A 15,396-nucleotide genomic window follows, 5' to 3' on the forward strand; every position below is an offset into this window, starting at 1 on the left:
AAACACTCCAGGTGAATACCATATAATAGTGAAATACCAGCTGATGTGTATTTGTACTCGTGCTGTGTGTTTGTCCCAATATTTCAGTAATTATAGACAAACAGATACATCAACCAACTCCCAGCAGATTATTTTAACGTGTACTAAAGCGAGTGTCGCGTATTTGCAGGTAATCAATAAAGCCCTAATCCTTTCTGAATGGTATTTGGAGCTTTTGCTTGATGAATCCTGTCGTAAACAGAAAGATCCTCTCAGCCATCACAGGGGGGGTCATCTGATGAGAGCCCGGCCTCTCGTGGCACAGATGGGGCCCCCAGACAAAGGCTCCCAGTGGGGGCCACTGAACTGCTTGTAACGTCCTTGCAGCATGTCTGCGGTTCATGTCGCTGCAACGAGGAAGCATTTAATGGGATGTGGCTCCATCTGCTGGCAGTCAGGCCGACACGTCTGAATTATGGGATGCCTGGACTCGGGTCACCGCCTTAGCAACATGCTGAACAAGGAGGGATCCGGTGAGAGATTTTAAAGTGGTTACAGTCAGAGTTGGCACAAGATGCATGCTGGGAGAGAGGGGGCGGGCTCTGGGGGGGGGGGAGGGGACAGAAATGAGGGACGCTGTCCTGCAGCATCTGTTTGAGACAGAAAAGAGGGACGCTGTCCTGCAGCATCTGTTTGAGACAGAAATAAGGGACGCTGTCCTGCAGCATCTGTTGGACCAAAGACTGTCCCAGATATTTCACATAAGTGCCTCAGAACTGCGTTATCGTGGAAAAAGGGTAGAATGTGTGACCTTTAAATCAGAATCTTGCACTTCTGCCTCTGCTTTGATCTAGTTTATAAAAGTAAGTGCTTCATGATGAGATTCAAACATTCAACAAATGACTACCGTGAAAGAAACGACGAACAAGAACCTTGAGATGGAACCACAGCTCGAAACTGAGACCCAGCGGACCCAGCAGACCCAGAAGACCCAGCAGACCCAGCGGACCCAGCAGACCCAGCGGAACCAGCAGACCCAGCAGACCCAGCAGACCCAGCGGACCCAGCAGACCCAGCAGACCCAGCAGACCTCTGACTCTCGGACCTGAAACAACCGAGGGAGATGGCTGCAGAGAAGCAGGAGCTGGAGTTGAAGCTGAAACGACCGATATGACATCCAGGTGCTGCAGAAGCACGAACACATGAGAAAAGAGAAATGGAGAACAGGAGGAAGAGTGGAACCATCTGAATGGGTCGGTCGGCTTTGCTGCAAATCAGTTGCGAGAAAGTAAAAAAAAAAAAGAAAAAATACATTTAAATATTGTAAATTGGGGGATAGTGTTTGCAAACATTGATGGAAAAGTAGAGGAATGAAAGAAGTCAGAAACATGAGATTGTTTATTAGAGGTGAACAAAGAGTTTCGTTTGCTGTTTATCTGAAATCATATTTTTTAGCAATGCACTGTATTGTTTAATCTTTTGTCTTTCCTTCTGTTCATCTGTCTTTGGGGAAATTCTGGCCTTTTGAAAAGGGCTGTGTTTGGTCACGTTCACCACTAGGGGGCAGTAGCGTTCAGGTTGGGGCCAGAGCCGGGCCCTGTCGAATGTTCTTAAAAGATTAAAAGATGACTGAATGATCAGGCTGTTTTTATGTATTTATTTTTGGGGGGGGTTAGGGTGCCTGTTGGTGGGTTGGATATATTAGGCAGAAACCTTTTTTTTATCCATAATATATATATATATAAAAAAAAGAAAAAAGATGGAAAATGTGCAATGGTCAGGATTTGAGCTTTGCCCAAATGTTTTTGGCTGGAGAACTGGGTTGGGTCTATCTATTAGCTATCAGATTAAGACTTTTTGTATTCATTTTATTTATTTAGCTATCAGATTAAGACTTTTTGTATTCATTTTATTTATTGAGCTATCAGATTAAGACTTTTTGTATTCATTTTATTTATTTAGCTATCAGATTAAGACTTTTTGTATTCATTTTATTTATTTAGCTATCAGATTAAGACTTTTTGTATTCATTTTATTTATTTAGCTATCAGATTAAGACTTTTTGTATTCATTTTATTTATTTAGCTATCAGATTAAGACTTTTTGTATTCATTTTATTTATTGAGCTATCAGATTAAGACTTTTGGTATTTATTTTATTTATTTAGCTATCAGATTAAGACTTTTGATATTAATTTTATTCATTTAGCTATCAGATTAAGACTTTTTGTATTCATTTTATTTATTGAGCTATCAGATTAAGACTTTTGGTATTTATTTTATTAATTTAGCTATCAGATTAAGACTTTTGGTATTCATTTTATTTATTTAGCTATCAGATTAAGACGTTTGGTATTTATTTTATTTATTTAGCTACAGATTAAGACTTTTTGTATTCATTTTATTTATTAAGATATCAGATTAAGACTTTTGATATTAATTTTATTTATTTAGCTATCAGATTAAGACTTTTTGTATTCATTTTATTTATTGAGCTATCAGATTAAGGCTTTTGGTATTTATTTTATTTATTTAGCTATCAGATTAAGACTTTTGGTATTTATTTAGCTATCAGACTAAGGCTGAGATTTAATTGGACCGCAATGAGCTTCATCAGGAAGTAGAAAGACACGCAGGTGATATGTAGCCCCGCCCCCATCGGACCGGTCGCTCTGATTGGTTGGTTCGAACACCGCTTCCCGGCAGCGGAGCTGGCTCCAGCTCCACGCAGGAATCTCTCGAACCCACTCCCGCGTTCTGCTCCGCGGCTCGACACGGAGACACGGACCGAGCGCTGCTGCTGGTGAGTCCGAACACGAGTCTCGTTTAGCGGGGGGAGGTTATCCCCGTTTTCCTGCTCCAGTTCCTCCCGGAATCCCGTGAGGGATCCTCGTGGAGGCGGGGAGGAACATGTCGTTGTTTCTGCTCGCGAATGAAGCGCAGCGTAAATGTTTTATATGACGTCATCAGACAAGCGGAAACACATATTTAAATGAGCTATGCTAATTAGAACGCTCCGCAGCTGGCTGGAAGCCCACTTCCGGTCACTCAAAGGCTGTAAATGTTTGTTTACGGATTAAAGTGACTTTATTTCACCCTAAATAGCGAAATAATCTGTGATTGGACAGTTTATGTATTTAACAGCTTTCACTGTGACGTCACAGCTGGAGCTGGTCTGGGCATGTTGAAGCTTTGATGCTCTGTGATGTCTATTCAGTGTAATCCAGGGAACCTGTTAAAGGACGTTAAAGGGGGGGGGGGGGTGTTAACAGGCCTTTTGCTAACACGTGAACGTGAACGTGGGTTACCCCCCCCCCCCCCCCCCAGGAGAGGCAACCCAAAGCATCAATGATGTTTAATTTAAAGCCTGAATATGACCTCATCCCAGCAAACACGCCTTTATTAGCTCCGTTAATAAACGTTATTTTCTTTTCATGACATAACATAATAATAGTTAGTCATATTTGATTCATTATTGATATTGGTATTATGATTATTGCTAATTAATCAGTCCAGATCAGTCCAGCGCCTTCGTTAACTCTCTCAGTGCCAGACGTGTTCCGCTCCGCTCCGTGCTGTTCCCAGTTCCTGCACGTGTTTTGTCCGATTTTCCGAGCCCAACAGAATCTTCTTTACTCTGACTATGCAAACACGGAATGTACCAAATGAAAGATCAAAGTCTCGGATCAAAGTGTGTTCCGACCGTTTCCCGTTCCGGAGTCATTGGCCGTGGAAGGGAGGCAGATTTCAACGCTTCAGCGCTGAAAGAGTTAATGCGTTCAGCCGTGAGTCGACCAGCTCTAACTAGTTGCTGGGTTAAGTTAGTTAACTAAAGGCTTGACTTGAGCAGCTTGTTGTGCTTTTACTCTGGAATGAGGAGCGACCGCGTTTCCACCATCTTCATCATCACCGTCTTCATCACCACCATCTTCATCATCACCGTCTTCATCTTCATCATCTTCATCTTCATCATCACCATCTTCATCACCACCATCTTCATCATCACCATCTTCATCACCAGCATCTTCATCATCACCATCTCCATCATCACCATCTTCATCACCACCATCTTTATCACCAGCATCTTCTTCATCACCAGCATCTTCTTCATCATCACCATCTTCATCATCTTCATCATCACCATCTTCATCATCACCATCTTCTTCATCTTCATCTTCATCATCACCATCTTCATCATCTTCTTCATCACCATCTGCTTGATCTTCGGCGTCGGGAGGAAGCGAACGCGCCGCCAGATGAGACGAGGAAGGCTTAAGAGTTAAAATGGCCTCGTGGGTTTGGGTGACGATAGAGACCACAACGGAATCTTGGACTGACCCTCGTGTGTTTAGGGTACGGGGGGGGGGGGGGGGTCCTCGTGGCTTGTTCTGTGTGTACTTATCTGAGCAGTCGGGCTGCCGTCGTGTTGGATCTAAAGGTAATACTTCTTTGGCGTGAGGTGAGACTAAACCTTTACCCAGCATTCCAGACGGCTTTCCCGCTGGGATCAATGAAGGATTCCGGTTACGGGAACTTTGCCGGTAGACGTGTTAAAGTCACGGCGCCGTTCGCTCAGATTATTTGAGTTCCGGATCGACCCTCGTCTTCATCGGAGCCTCGCTGGGTTAGAGCTGCGAGGTCATGTGACCTGGTGGGCGTGGCGTAGCGGCTCGGACGCTCTCTCGGTGAAGGCGACGTGAGACGAGACTCCTCCTGACTGGCCTGGGATCAGCTTGCATCGGTTTCCTGCCTGAGGGGGTCGTGGGGGAGCCTGATCCTGAGTCAGCGCTGAAGGACGGACGATCCACCGCGTGTGGCGAGCCCTGGATTACCGGCAGCAAATCAAAACGGGACTGCCAGGTGCCCCCCCCCCCCCCCCCCCCGTTGGAGCCTTTTAAGATGGACTTTACTCCTACTGTGTCATTGCTAAGGCCCCGCCCACTCCAACGAGGGATCCCTTAATTCTGAGGAGCTACTGTTAGCACGTTTAGCGGGTCTCATTCAAAATGATGCCAACGAGAGAGTAAAGTCGTATTTCTGGTTTTATTAATTCTCCCCGTCGTCACGGCGCCCGTCTGTGATGAATGGGGGGGGGGGGGGGGGGGGGGGGCGAGATCGAAATGAAACGCTCCCCCAACAGAGTAATTAAGTTCAGACACAAAGGGCTCAGCAGGAAGGAGTTTAATAGGGGTTGGGTTGGTATTCTCTGGGGGGGGGGGGGGGGGCAGGAGGTTTGTGGCCTCCGGCTGCTGATGTTACTCCGGCATTTCTGTCCACTTGAGTTTTCAGATTAAAAGCCAAGAATAGGACCTCTGCGGGGGGGGGGGGTGGGGGGGGGTTCTGCTTTGTTTGTTTAACGCATTTGCAGAGAAGGCGAAAGACGTCGGATTCAAACCTGCAGCAAACGGACGGGGTGAAGACGAGGATGGTCTCGGCTTCGATTGGATGTTTCCTCAATCAATCAACTATCATTGATATCGACACTTGCAGCAGTCCCGATTCTGAGGGGGGGGGGGGCTCTTTGCGCGATGGTCTTCGGCTCCACGCAGAGGAAGCTGGGTGGAGAATGTATTTTAGTTTAGTATAATAATAATATCCAGGGATTCATTATATAATGAGAACGTTTGCCTTTGAGTAAAACATCAGCCCCCCCCCCCCCCCCCCCCGAGGATGCTGGGAGTTGCACGTGGCCGACTGTTTGTCTTTTCGCCTACAAACATGAGCCACGCAGTGCAGCATCAGGATGACATCACTGCTTTAAAGCATTATATAACGCGCTCTGATTGGTCAACGGCCGGCGAGCCGCGGGCGGAGTGTGTGTGTGTGTATGATGAGTGTGTGTGTGTTTGTGTGTGTGTGTGTGTGTGTGATGAGTGAGTGTGTGTGTGATGGGTGTGTGTGTGTGTGTGTGTGTGATGAGTGAGTGTGTGTGTGATGGGTGTGTGTGTGTGTGTGATGAGTGAGTTTGTGTATGATGAGTGTGTGTGTGTGTGTGTGTGTGTGTGATGACGTATTGTTTGGGACGCTAGCGTGATCCTCTTAAATGATTACGAGCTGCAGCCAGAGAGGGGGGGGGGCACCCTGCATGGGGGGGCCATCTCGCCCCCACGCTGCAGGAGGGGGATCGGCTTTGAGCCCGTCCTTTAATAGACTCCAAGCCAATTATTTGTACCTGGATAAAGGTTAGCTCCTCCTACTCACGCAGGAAGTGGATTGTTTGAAGAAGCTAGATGCTAACAAATGCAGACATGCAAAAAAAATGACCTTTTGATGACCTTCAGTTACAATCGGTATTTAATCTGAGTGATCTACAAAACGTACAGTAAATCTGTTTATCATGCAACGCTTTAATGACGAACCGGTTACCGTGGTAATGCCACCAGAAGTTGATCCGTAAACGGAGAATCTGGGAATATCGTTTTCCCTGAAGGGATAAATCCTGGAAACAAAGAGAAGCTTTTATTTCACTCGAGAGATTCCGGTTCGTCGCTCGGAACCCGACCCGGGTCTTTGGTGTTCGGGTTTCGGCTCACCTGAGCCGCGGCTGGTCCAGAAACGGGAGGGAAGGGGAAACGCTCCGCCCTGTGGCCGCTGGAGGACCTGCGTGGTCCGGCTCCGGGTCGCATTTTGCCCTTTCCAGTGAGACGCTGCTATGAAACGTGTTTTGTCTTTCTGTCTCTGGGCCTCATCCCCCCCCCCCCCCCCTCTGTGCTTGACATTTGACTGTGTGGGAGCCTTTGGTCCCTGCAGGGGGGGGGCTGCGCTCTCGGGCCCTGCCGAGCCCCCAGATGCACAAAGACCTGCCCTTTTGCGTGTGACCCGTCACGCCGCCTGTCCGCTGAGGAGAAGCGGGACAATTCTGGCTTGTTCCGTCTCCTTGGAGATCTCGCATGCCGTTGCTGTTTGTCTGCTGCAGCTTCGGGGACGCAGCAGGACAACACCGTTGGGACGGCTGTGGACAAGCGGCGTCTGTCCTTCTAAGTGGGACGTCTCGCGTTCTGTTCTTGGCTTTACTGGGTTGATTTTGTCCGAGACACTCTCGGGACACTTTTCACACGGAGCGGGTGTCGAACCTCCTGCACCCCCCCCCCCTCATACCCGCCTCACTGTCCTCAACCATTTGACCAAAACAAACTCCGACTCCAAACTTCCTGCTGTGCTGATGTTGAAGGTTCGGGGGGGGAGGCAAGCTAACATAACAATGGAGGCTTTGTGAGTGTCCTGCCCTGAGAGGATTGTTTGGGGGGGGGGGGGGGGTAGGGCTTACCGAACCGAAGCCACTTCATTTGTCCGGGATCTCCACCCCCCCCCCCTCCCATGCGCTGGCAGCCTTTCCCTCCCCACGCTCCCGTAGAGCCGCTCTGACGGCGAGCGTAGCACGAGGATGTTTCTGGCTGGTCGGTGGTTGCTGGTTTGGATCTCAGGTAGGTTTGGTTCTGTTCCCGTCCCGTCCTTGACTGCTGACTGACTTGCTCGCCTGGGCTCCGGTCCCGGTCCCGGTCCCGGTCCCGGACTCTCACGCAGACCTGCTGGTCTCCTGAGGACAGCGTGTTAGCGTCTGCTGTTGGTGGCTTCCTGTTTTTGTACCTCATCAATGACGTCATCGCTCAGACCCGGAACGTTTCGCGGACCCGGAACGCTTCACAGACCCGGAACCGGAACGCTTCACGGACCCAGAACCCTTCACGGACCCGGAACGCTTCCCGGACCCGGGACGTTCCGTGTTGAGTTCTCATCTTAGCAGTGAGGCTTGGCTTTGGGGGGGGGGCTGTTGCCTCAGCTGTGTTGTTAGTTATTAGGATCTCCATGCCTGTGATTGCCCCCCCCCCCCCCTCCCCCGCTGCTTCTCTTTGTTGCAAACACACCCCGGGGGACTGTCCCCGTCCCCGTCCCCGTGGGGAACACTAAATACCTCAACAAACGCTTCTCACCTGGAGGCCGCCGGCCGTTTGAACCGGTCTCCTGGCACGCCGTGCGCGACGACGGCGTGCCAGGAGACCGCTGGCTCAGAGTCCGTGCCTTGTGCGTGCTAATAAAGTTTTTTAAGGCTGTCTGGCGAGCCCTTAATTGGTGTCTCGTCTCTCCACAGAATGAAGGCGTGACTCGCTTGTGATTGCTGTCATGGCCGTCCAGACGGGCTCCCAGGTAGGCTCCTCTTCATCTTCATCACTGTGGGCTCACGTCGGTTGAGCCGAATGGCGTCCGTCAGTGAACGTGTTGCAGGACGGCGACTAACAAATGCTGCGCTGTGTCATTTTATTCTGAAAATATCACGTTTCCAGTGAATCCTGGGTCGTTCTGGAATCACCTGCTGGAACGCGTCGGGCAGGAATCTCTCCCCTTGTGATGTCACAGAGGGGGAACGCTGTCCTGCAGCATCTGTTTGAGACAGAAATGAGGGACGCTGTCCTGCGGCATCTGTTTGAGACAGAAATGAGGGACGCTGTCCTGCAGCATCTGTTTGAGACAGAAATGAGGGACGCTGTCCTGCAGCATCTGTTTGAGACAGAAATGAGGGACGCTGTCCTGCAGCATCTGTTTGAGACAGAAATGAGGGACGCTGTCCTGCAGCATCTGTTTGAGACAGAAATGAGGGATGCTGTCCTGCAGCATCTGTTTGAGACAGACATGAGGGACGCTGTCCTGCAGCATCTGTTATTAAAACGATGTCTCAGATTTCATCCAAACCTTTTCCGCTCCCGGTCCCTGAACGGCGAGTCTCCGTGTCTCTGGGCCAAACTGCAGCGATTCGACTCCGCCTCCCGCCCGGCGCCTGCGTTCCGTTGTCTTAATCTGGCGTTCCGCCGCTCCGACCCTGAGGAGCGGCGCTCCACGTTCCTCAAGGGGAGTGGATGGAACGATGGAATGTCCTTCCCCCTCCTGGCGATGACGGCCATCCCAAAACTCCAAACGACAAACCGATCACGTTTCAGATTAGTCACGAAAACAGCCGGGCGTGCGCCACACCCAGTCAGGACTGTGGGTGTGCAGAGTGTGTACCGGCGTGTAGTAGTACTGCGTGTGGAAGCGTTCCTTCAGAGTAGAGGCGCCGGTGAAGCGTCTCTTTGGTCTGCTGTGGCGTCGGCGTTTAATGAATTGATCATCGTCCAACATGGATTCCCGTTTTTGACCATCCCAGACGCGTCGATCCGGAACGGGAGCCATCGGGAGGCGGAAGCTCGCGGCTTCACTGCCCGTGTAGAGCAGTCGCGTTAAATAACGGCCCCCGCGCTGCTCGGCGCCGCCCTGCTGACGTGGGAATGCAAGTAGAATATCGTTCCTTGAACTTGCGTAAAATACTCACCAGAGATGAAGAAAGAAAAATCTAGATTCACGCTTTTAATGAACAGCAGAATTTAAAACGCAGCGAGTGTAATGTCGATGACTTTATCTCTCTCTCACACGCGGAGTAGAAGTTTGTTCCTGTTCCAGTCGGCCAGAGTCGGCTTTAAATCTGATTTAAAGTATTCTTTATTCATTAGTGCTGAAAACATAATGAAACAATCAAGTTCAGAAAATATGGATTACAAGGTCGTCTTCCAACAATAAAACGCGTAAAAAAAAAAGAATCCCGCCGGTGGGTGGAGTCGGCGTGGAAAGGAAGCGTGGATGAGTCGCCATGATGTTCAGCAGATACGATTCCAGAAAAACTCGATGGGTTTGTTGACCGTCGTGTTTTGGTGTTTTTTATTGTATTTATTAGTCATATTATAATCGTAGTTTTTGTACATCATGAGTTCTTTATATTGGTTTTATCTTGAATGTGTTTCTCTAAACGATTGTGTAAGACTCCCGCTCTCGTGACCTCCGTCGTCGTGGCCGTAATCTGTTTCATCATCAGGTTTGGTTCGGGGAGAGGTTTGACGCCCCGCTGCTGAGCTCCAGAGCGCCCCCCGGCCCACGGGCGCGGCGGCACGGCCCGGGCCTCGCAGACGTCTTCCAGTACGACCAGTGGCTGGCGGTGCGACACGAGGCCACCCTCGTGCCCCTGCAGGAAGACCTGGCCATCTGGCTCGCCGGCGTGCTGGGTAAGGGCGGCAGTGAGCGGCGAAGCGCTGCGTCACGGAATGATCATCGGCTGTGGCACGTTTACGGTCGCCCCCGTCGGGCGTGGCACGTTTACGGCCGGGCGTGGCACGTTTACGGTCGGGCGTGGCACGTTTACGGTCGGGCATTACACGTTTACGGTCGCCCCCGTCGGGCGTGGCACGTTTACGGCCGGGCGTGGCACATTTACGGTCGGGCGTGGCACGTTTACGGCCGGGCGTGGCACGTTTACGGTCGGGCGTGGCACGTTTACGGTCGGGCGTGGCACGTTTACGGTCGGGTGTGGCACGTTTACGGCCGGGCGTGGCACGTTTACGGCCGGGCGTGACACGTTTACGGTCGGGCGTGGCACATTTACGGTCGCCCCCGTCGGGCGTGGCACGTTTACGGCCGGGCGTGACACGTTTACGGTCGGGCGTGGCACGTTTACGGTCGGGCATTACACGTTTACGGTCGCCCCCGTCGGGCGTGGCACGTTTACGGCCGGGCGTGGCACGTTTACGGTCGGGTGTGGCACGTTTACGGCCGGGCGTGGCACGTTTACGGCCGGGCGTGACACGTTTACGGTCGGGCGTGGCACATTTACGGTCGCCCCCCCCCCCCCGATCTCCCATGTGAGTTTTGGATGCTTCCATTTCCAACAGAGGAGTGAAACCGAATCCCTCGCTGATTCCGTCGTTACCGTTGTCTATTGTCCTTCGAATACAAAGACGCTGTCAGGAAACTGAAGCTGCGAGGAAGGAAGGACTTCCTTTGTTGACCAGCCCCCCCCCCCCCAGTTCTTTTTCTCTCATGGAATGTGAGCAAGTACTAAACACTCAAAATGAGTTCTTCAGTATCCTGAATGCCAGTCGAGGTTTTTATTTTAACAGTTTGGCCCCTCAGACGGTCAACTTGGGGGGCCGGCTGCTATGGAAACGGGCGGAGTCAGTTTCAGGCCTCTGGCTTGAAGTCTTTGTGTGTTCATGTTGATTCTGTTCAATATAAGCTCAGCTCACGTGACCTTTGTCAGCGTTTGACCGTGAAGTAGGATGACCTGCTGGAGACTCGGTGTTTGGTGAATCTCCTCTGAAAGGATTCTGAAACTCAAATACCGGACGCTTCGCTTCGCTCCGTTTCCCAGGAGAGGAGGTGAGGGCGGAGCTCTTCATGGACGAGCTGAACAACGGCGTGAAGCTCTGCACGCTTATCGGTGCGCTGCAGACGAAGATCGCCCAGAGCCGCCCCGCCGCGCTCTGTACGGTGAGTCGGAGGGTCGTTCGCCGATCGTTGGCGTTCTGACGGGGGGGGGGGGGGGGGGGGGGGGGGCGGGAGCAGATGGGAATAAAGGAGACCGTCTCAGATATTCTGCTCTGCGCTCGGGTGAAATCGAACCTGACCGCTTGCTGCGTTCTCGTATGAAACGATCGCTGTGATTCTCCCGGCAGCTGTTTCCCACGACGAAGGTCGCCTGTAAGCGGGACGCCTCTCCCGGCTCCTTCTTCGCGCGCGACAACGCGGCCAACTTCCTCGCCTGGTGTCGCCACGTCGGCGTGGAGGAAACCTACCTGTTCGAGTCGGAGGGTCTCGGTAAGACCGACCGAATCCATTGGGGGGAGGTTCTTTATCCCAGTGGGCTTTAACTGGAGCTTCTGATTGGTTCTTAAGGACTGGACCCCCCCCCCCCCTCCGCCGGGGGGGGGGGACGACGACAGCGATTTAGAACGAGAGACATACGTCCATCAGTCCAAGCGTGAACTAATGTCCTTCTGGGACGTTAGTCGTGTCCCTCAACACGAACCACGAATCACTGACCAGCCCCCCCGAGGGAGTTCATTGACCCCCCCCCCCGGTTCTCCTCCTCTTTTTTTCATCCTGTCTTTCTCTCTCTTTCTGCCTCAGTGCTGCACAAGGAGCCTCGGCAGGTTTGCCTCTGTCTGCTGGAGATCGGCCGCATCGTGTCCAGGTAAGCCTCTGAGCCCGGGGGGGGGGGGGGGCGGGGCTTCAGGTGGACGATCAGGAACGCGGCTTCAAGCCTTCTCCGTGCTCCTCAGGTACGGCGTGGAGCCTCCGGTGCTCGTCAAGCTGGAGAAGGAGATTGAGCTGGAGGAGACTCGGCTGAAGGCCAAGGAGCCGGCCCCCGCCCTCAAGACCTTCAGCGTCTGCTGTCAGCACGGGGGCCTCCACCAATCGGGGGTGGGTTCCCACGGGGGCGTGGCCCGGATCGTCCCGTCCTGCAGCCGGGTGTTGCAGCCGCAGGGCGCCGCTACGGAACAGCTGATGCTCAGCGCCGTTTGGCTACGGCCGATCACGTTGGCATCGTGGAGGAAGTGCACGTGCGACCCAGATGAAGCTGAGCTTCGTGCCGCTTCGCTTGTGCCCCTCGGGGGGGGGGGGGGGGGGGGGGGGTGTTATTAAAACTCTTTTGAGTGAAACTTTAACTCTCGCCAGAGTCGTTCTGTTTGTCCATCGTTTGCGGCCGGACGTCCACCTGACGTCCTCTATTGTCCCCCACAGGAGCACAACGTGGACGAGCCCCCCTGCAGCTGCTCCAACAGGGTCTCCATTGAGTATCTGTCTGAGGGACGCTACAGACTGGGAGACAAGATCCTCTTTATTCGGGTGAGAGCGCACGCACACACACACACACACAGCAGATTGTTTATAGTCCAGTCAGTAAATGGTTGAAGTTCCGTCCTTCACAGTGATCGGTTTGAAAAGCACGAATTCTAAAACTTGTTAAAGTTCAGTTCAGAAAGGAGAATAAAGCGTGTGTGTGTGTGTGTGTGTGAAGAAACGAGCTTTGGTGGATCAATCCAAGTAATGGATTACAGATGGTGGTAAACGCAGCAATCCCAATAACCAGCCGTATCAATAACCAGCCGTATCAGTAACCAGCCGTATCAATAACCAGCCGTATCAGTAACTTGTAGCTGAGTGATCGGTCGGTATCGATTAACGCATCGAGGCTTCATTGGATCTTCCCATCGCTACATTGTGATGACATCGTTGTCGACTCATTAGCCAATCAGAGTGGAGTAAGTGATGACATCATCACCGTGCTGCCGAGCATCAGGACGCGCTCGCTGACGATTTGCTCCTCCCACAGATGCTTCACGGGAAACACGTGATGGTGCGAGTGGGCGGCGGCTGGGACACGCTGCGGGGCTTCCTGATGAAATACGACCCCCTGAGGGTTCTGCAGTTCACCACTCTGGAGCAGAAGATCCTGGCCTTTCAGAAGGGCCCCCCCGGGCTGGGGGGTCACCGCGGCACTGCAGCGCCACCCCCTCCTCCTGACATGGACCCCCTCGCCGCCGTCAGTGACCTCGTCTCCTTTCCGTCGTCTCCTTCCTCTCCCTGCAGCTCGGCCTGCAGGCCGGCGTGTGTGCCGGCTGCGGGTCAAGCGTGTCGCTCCTGCGCCGCCTCCCCGGCGTGCACGCCCCCGCTGGCCAGAAAGTGTGCTGCTTCAGCGCCCAAGAAGAACCTCCAGGGGGCGCCGACTTCTCCAAGAAAGCCTACGCAGCTTCCGCTGCCCATCCCCACCAAAGGCTCCGCCTCTATGCCCATCCCCTCCAAAGGCTCCGCCTCTCTGCCCAGCCCAGGGTGTCATCGCAGAGTTCCGTCTCCATCACCTGCCCCTGCCTCCAAACTGAAACTCCGCCCACCGCCACGTGGCCCCGCCCCTCAGCCCAGGAGCCCCGTTTGTCCCGAGCCCTCGTCCAAATGCCCCAAACCCTCGAGTCCCTGTCCCGCCCCCACTGTTGCCGTTGCTGCAGCAGTGCTAGCGCCCCCCTCTAAAGATGGCCGACCCCCATCCGGCGCCAGCCGGCGCTTTCGCCTTGCACAGCGCCGCCCCGGCTCCCCGGCCTCACGCCTCCGCCTAGAGGCGGCCAGGAGGGGCCGGGCGGCGGCAAAGGCTGCAGTGGCCCCAGTGCCGGGCGCTCCCCGGACCCGGACCCCCCCCCTGACTGCTTCCCCTGCGCCGAAGAACAAAGAGGTCGCAGCCAAAGCCAAGGGGCCGACCCCTAACAAGGCGGTTGCTGCCCCCGGGCGGGTCCTGGGGGGCGACACGGGCCCTTCCCCATCCAGCAAAGCCAATCAGAAAACACCAACCACAGCACAGAGGGTGGGGCTAAAGCCAGCGCCCGCCACGAGCTCCAATGGGAAGCGTCCGGGACACGCCCCGACCTCGCAGGAAGCCGGCCCCCACACCAACAGGCTGAAGACCGAGGCCCCCCAGGGCAGGGGCAGAGGGGCGACCCCTTACTTTGAAATGAGCGGGAGACTGAGGCAGACGTAGCGGACGTCTCTGAAGACGATCGATAAGGACTGATCGATGAGCCCGTCGGACTGATCAATGAGCCCGTCGGACTGATCAATGAGCTCGTCGTTCTTAACAGTTCGTCTTCAGATGCGTTTCCGTTTGTTGTTCTGGTATTTATAGTCTTTTAAACTTTTTTTTTTTATAAAAATGGGTCACAGAAGCTTCGTGCTTCTTATCTTTAATGTTTTTAGGAGATCGGCTCCACTAATCTGGTTAACGTTAAATCTGGTTAACGTTAGATCTGGTTAACGTTAGATCTGGTTAACGTTAAATCTGGTTAACGTTAAATCTGGTTAACGTTAGATTTGGTTAACGTTAGATTTGGTTAACGTTAGATCTGGTTAACGTTAAACCAGATTTAACGTTGGATCTGGTTTAACGTTAGAATCGTTCGTCCACGCCTCCGTGTCGTCGCCATTTGCATCACTTTAAAGGCCTGAAGGCAGAATTCATTGGAACGCTAACCTCAGGTTTGTTTTTAGCTCAACCCAAGATGGCGGCAGACCGCTGTATTCTTTTAGCATCTGATTTTCTAACGGCTTTAAAGTTGTGTAATTTCTGGAGACACAACCGGAACACAATCGCTGCTTCCTCATGAGTCTTCCTCCCTGGTGCGAGGGACTGAACACGGAATCACGCCGAGGTGAAGGTTTCGTCTCCAGACGAGACGAGCCCAGAGGAGACGTTCCCGTCCCGTGCCTTCAACCCAAATCATTGGAATCTTTTCGGCACTTTACATTCACTGTTGCGTTTGTCAGAGTTTGATTGTTGATTCTTTTGATTGTCTTGTTTGCAGCTAACTTCTGTCATTGATCAATAAATGTAAATGTTCTTAAAGGCTACTCCGGCTGTTTTATTTAGGGTTAGGGTTAGGCCCGGCTCGATTAGAAACGATTTACTTGTGTGACGATTTGTTCAGGCGTAAAGAGGACTTGATGAAATTTGACCTATTTCCACCGTAGATTAGACTCTTGAATAAATCTGTATTTTATGTGACAGTTATATAGCTTATAAGAAACAATGATGTATTTTTGTCTATGTATTTACGTAGTAGAGGTATATTCT

At 52.3% G+C, this 15,396-nt stretch overlaps 2 protein-coding genes across 2 annotated transcripts in view; both read left to right on the forward strand.

Annotated features, from left to right (window-relative positions):
- The window catches only part of LOC137910698 (uncharacterized), a 257,139-nt gene that overhangs the window by 211,599 nt on the left and 30,144 nt on the right, over positions 1 to 15,396 (forward strand). The gene's annotated exons all lie outside the window — the stretch shown is intronic.
- On the forward strand, positions 2,756 to 14,307 carry gas2l3 (growth arrest-specific 2 like 3). The gene is made up of 9 exons (XM_068755460.1): positions 2,756 to 2,781; positions 8,068 to 8,123; positions 9,820 to 10,006; positions 11,149 to 11,267; positions 11,453 to 11,594; positions 11,907 to 11,970; positions 12,059 to 12,200; positions 12,522 to 12,626; positions 13,114 to 14,307. Exons 2-9 carry the CDS (start codon positions 8,100 to 8,102, stop codon positions 14,305 to 14,307), a joined length of 1,977 nt encoding a protein of 658 aa, XP_068611561.1. The 5' UTR covers positions 2,756 to 2,781; positions 8,068 to 8,099.

Source organism: Brachionichthys hirsutus, chromosome 22, assembly GCF_040956055.1.
Source record: "Brachionichthys hirsutus isolate HB-005 chromosome 22, CSIRO-AGI_Bhir_v1, whole genome shotgun sequence".
NCBI lineage: Eukaryota > Metazoa > Chordata > Actinopteri > Lophiiformes > Brachionichthyidae > Brachionichthys > Brachionichthys hirsutus.

What these genes read in the sequence shown, in the direction of transcription:
- gas2l3 (XM_068755460.1), top strand. Translation starts at nt 8,100, where the DNA reads ATGGCCGTCCAGACGGGCTCCCAG. An exon ending in GCCCCGCCGCGCTCTGTACG is followed by an intron (nt 11,268 to 11,452) that starts GTGAGTCGGAGG and finishes TTCTCCCGGCAG; the next exon opens with CTGTTTCCCACGACGAAGGT. An exon ending in GGGGCCTCCACCAATCGGGG is followed by an intron (nt 12,201 to 12,521) that starts GTGGGTTCCCAC and finishes TGTCCCCCACAG; the next exon opens with GAGCACAACGTGGACGAGCC.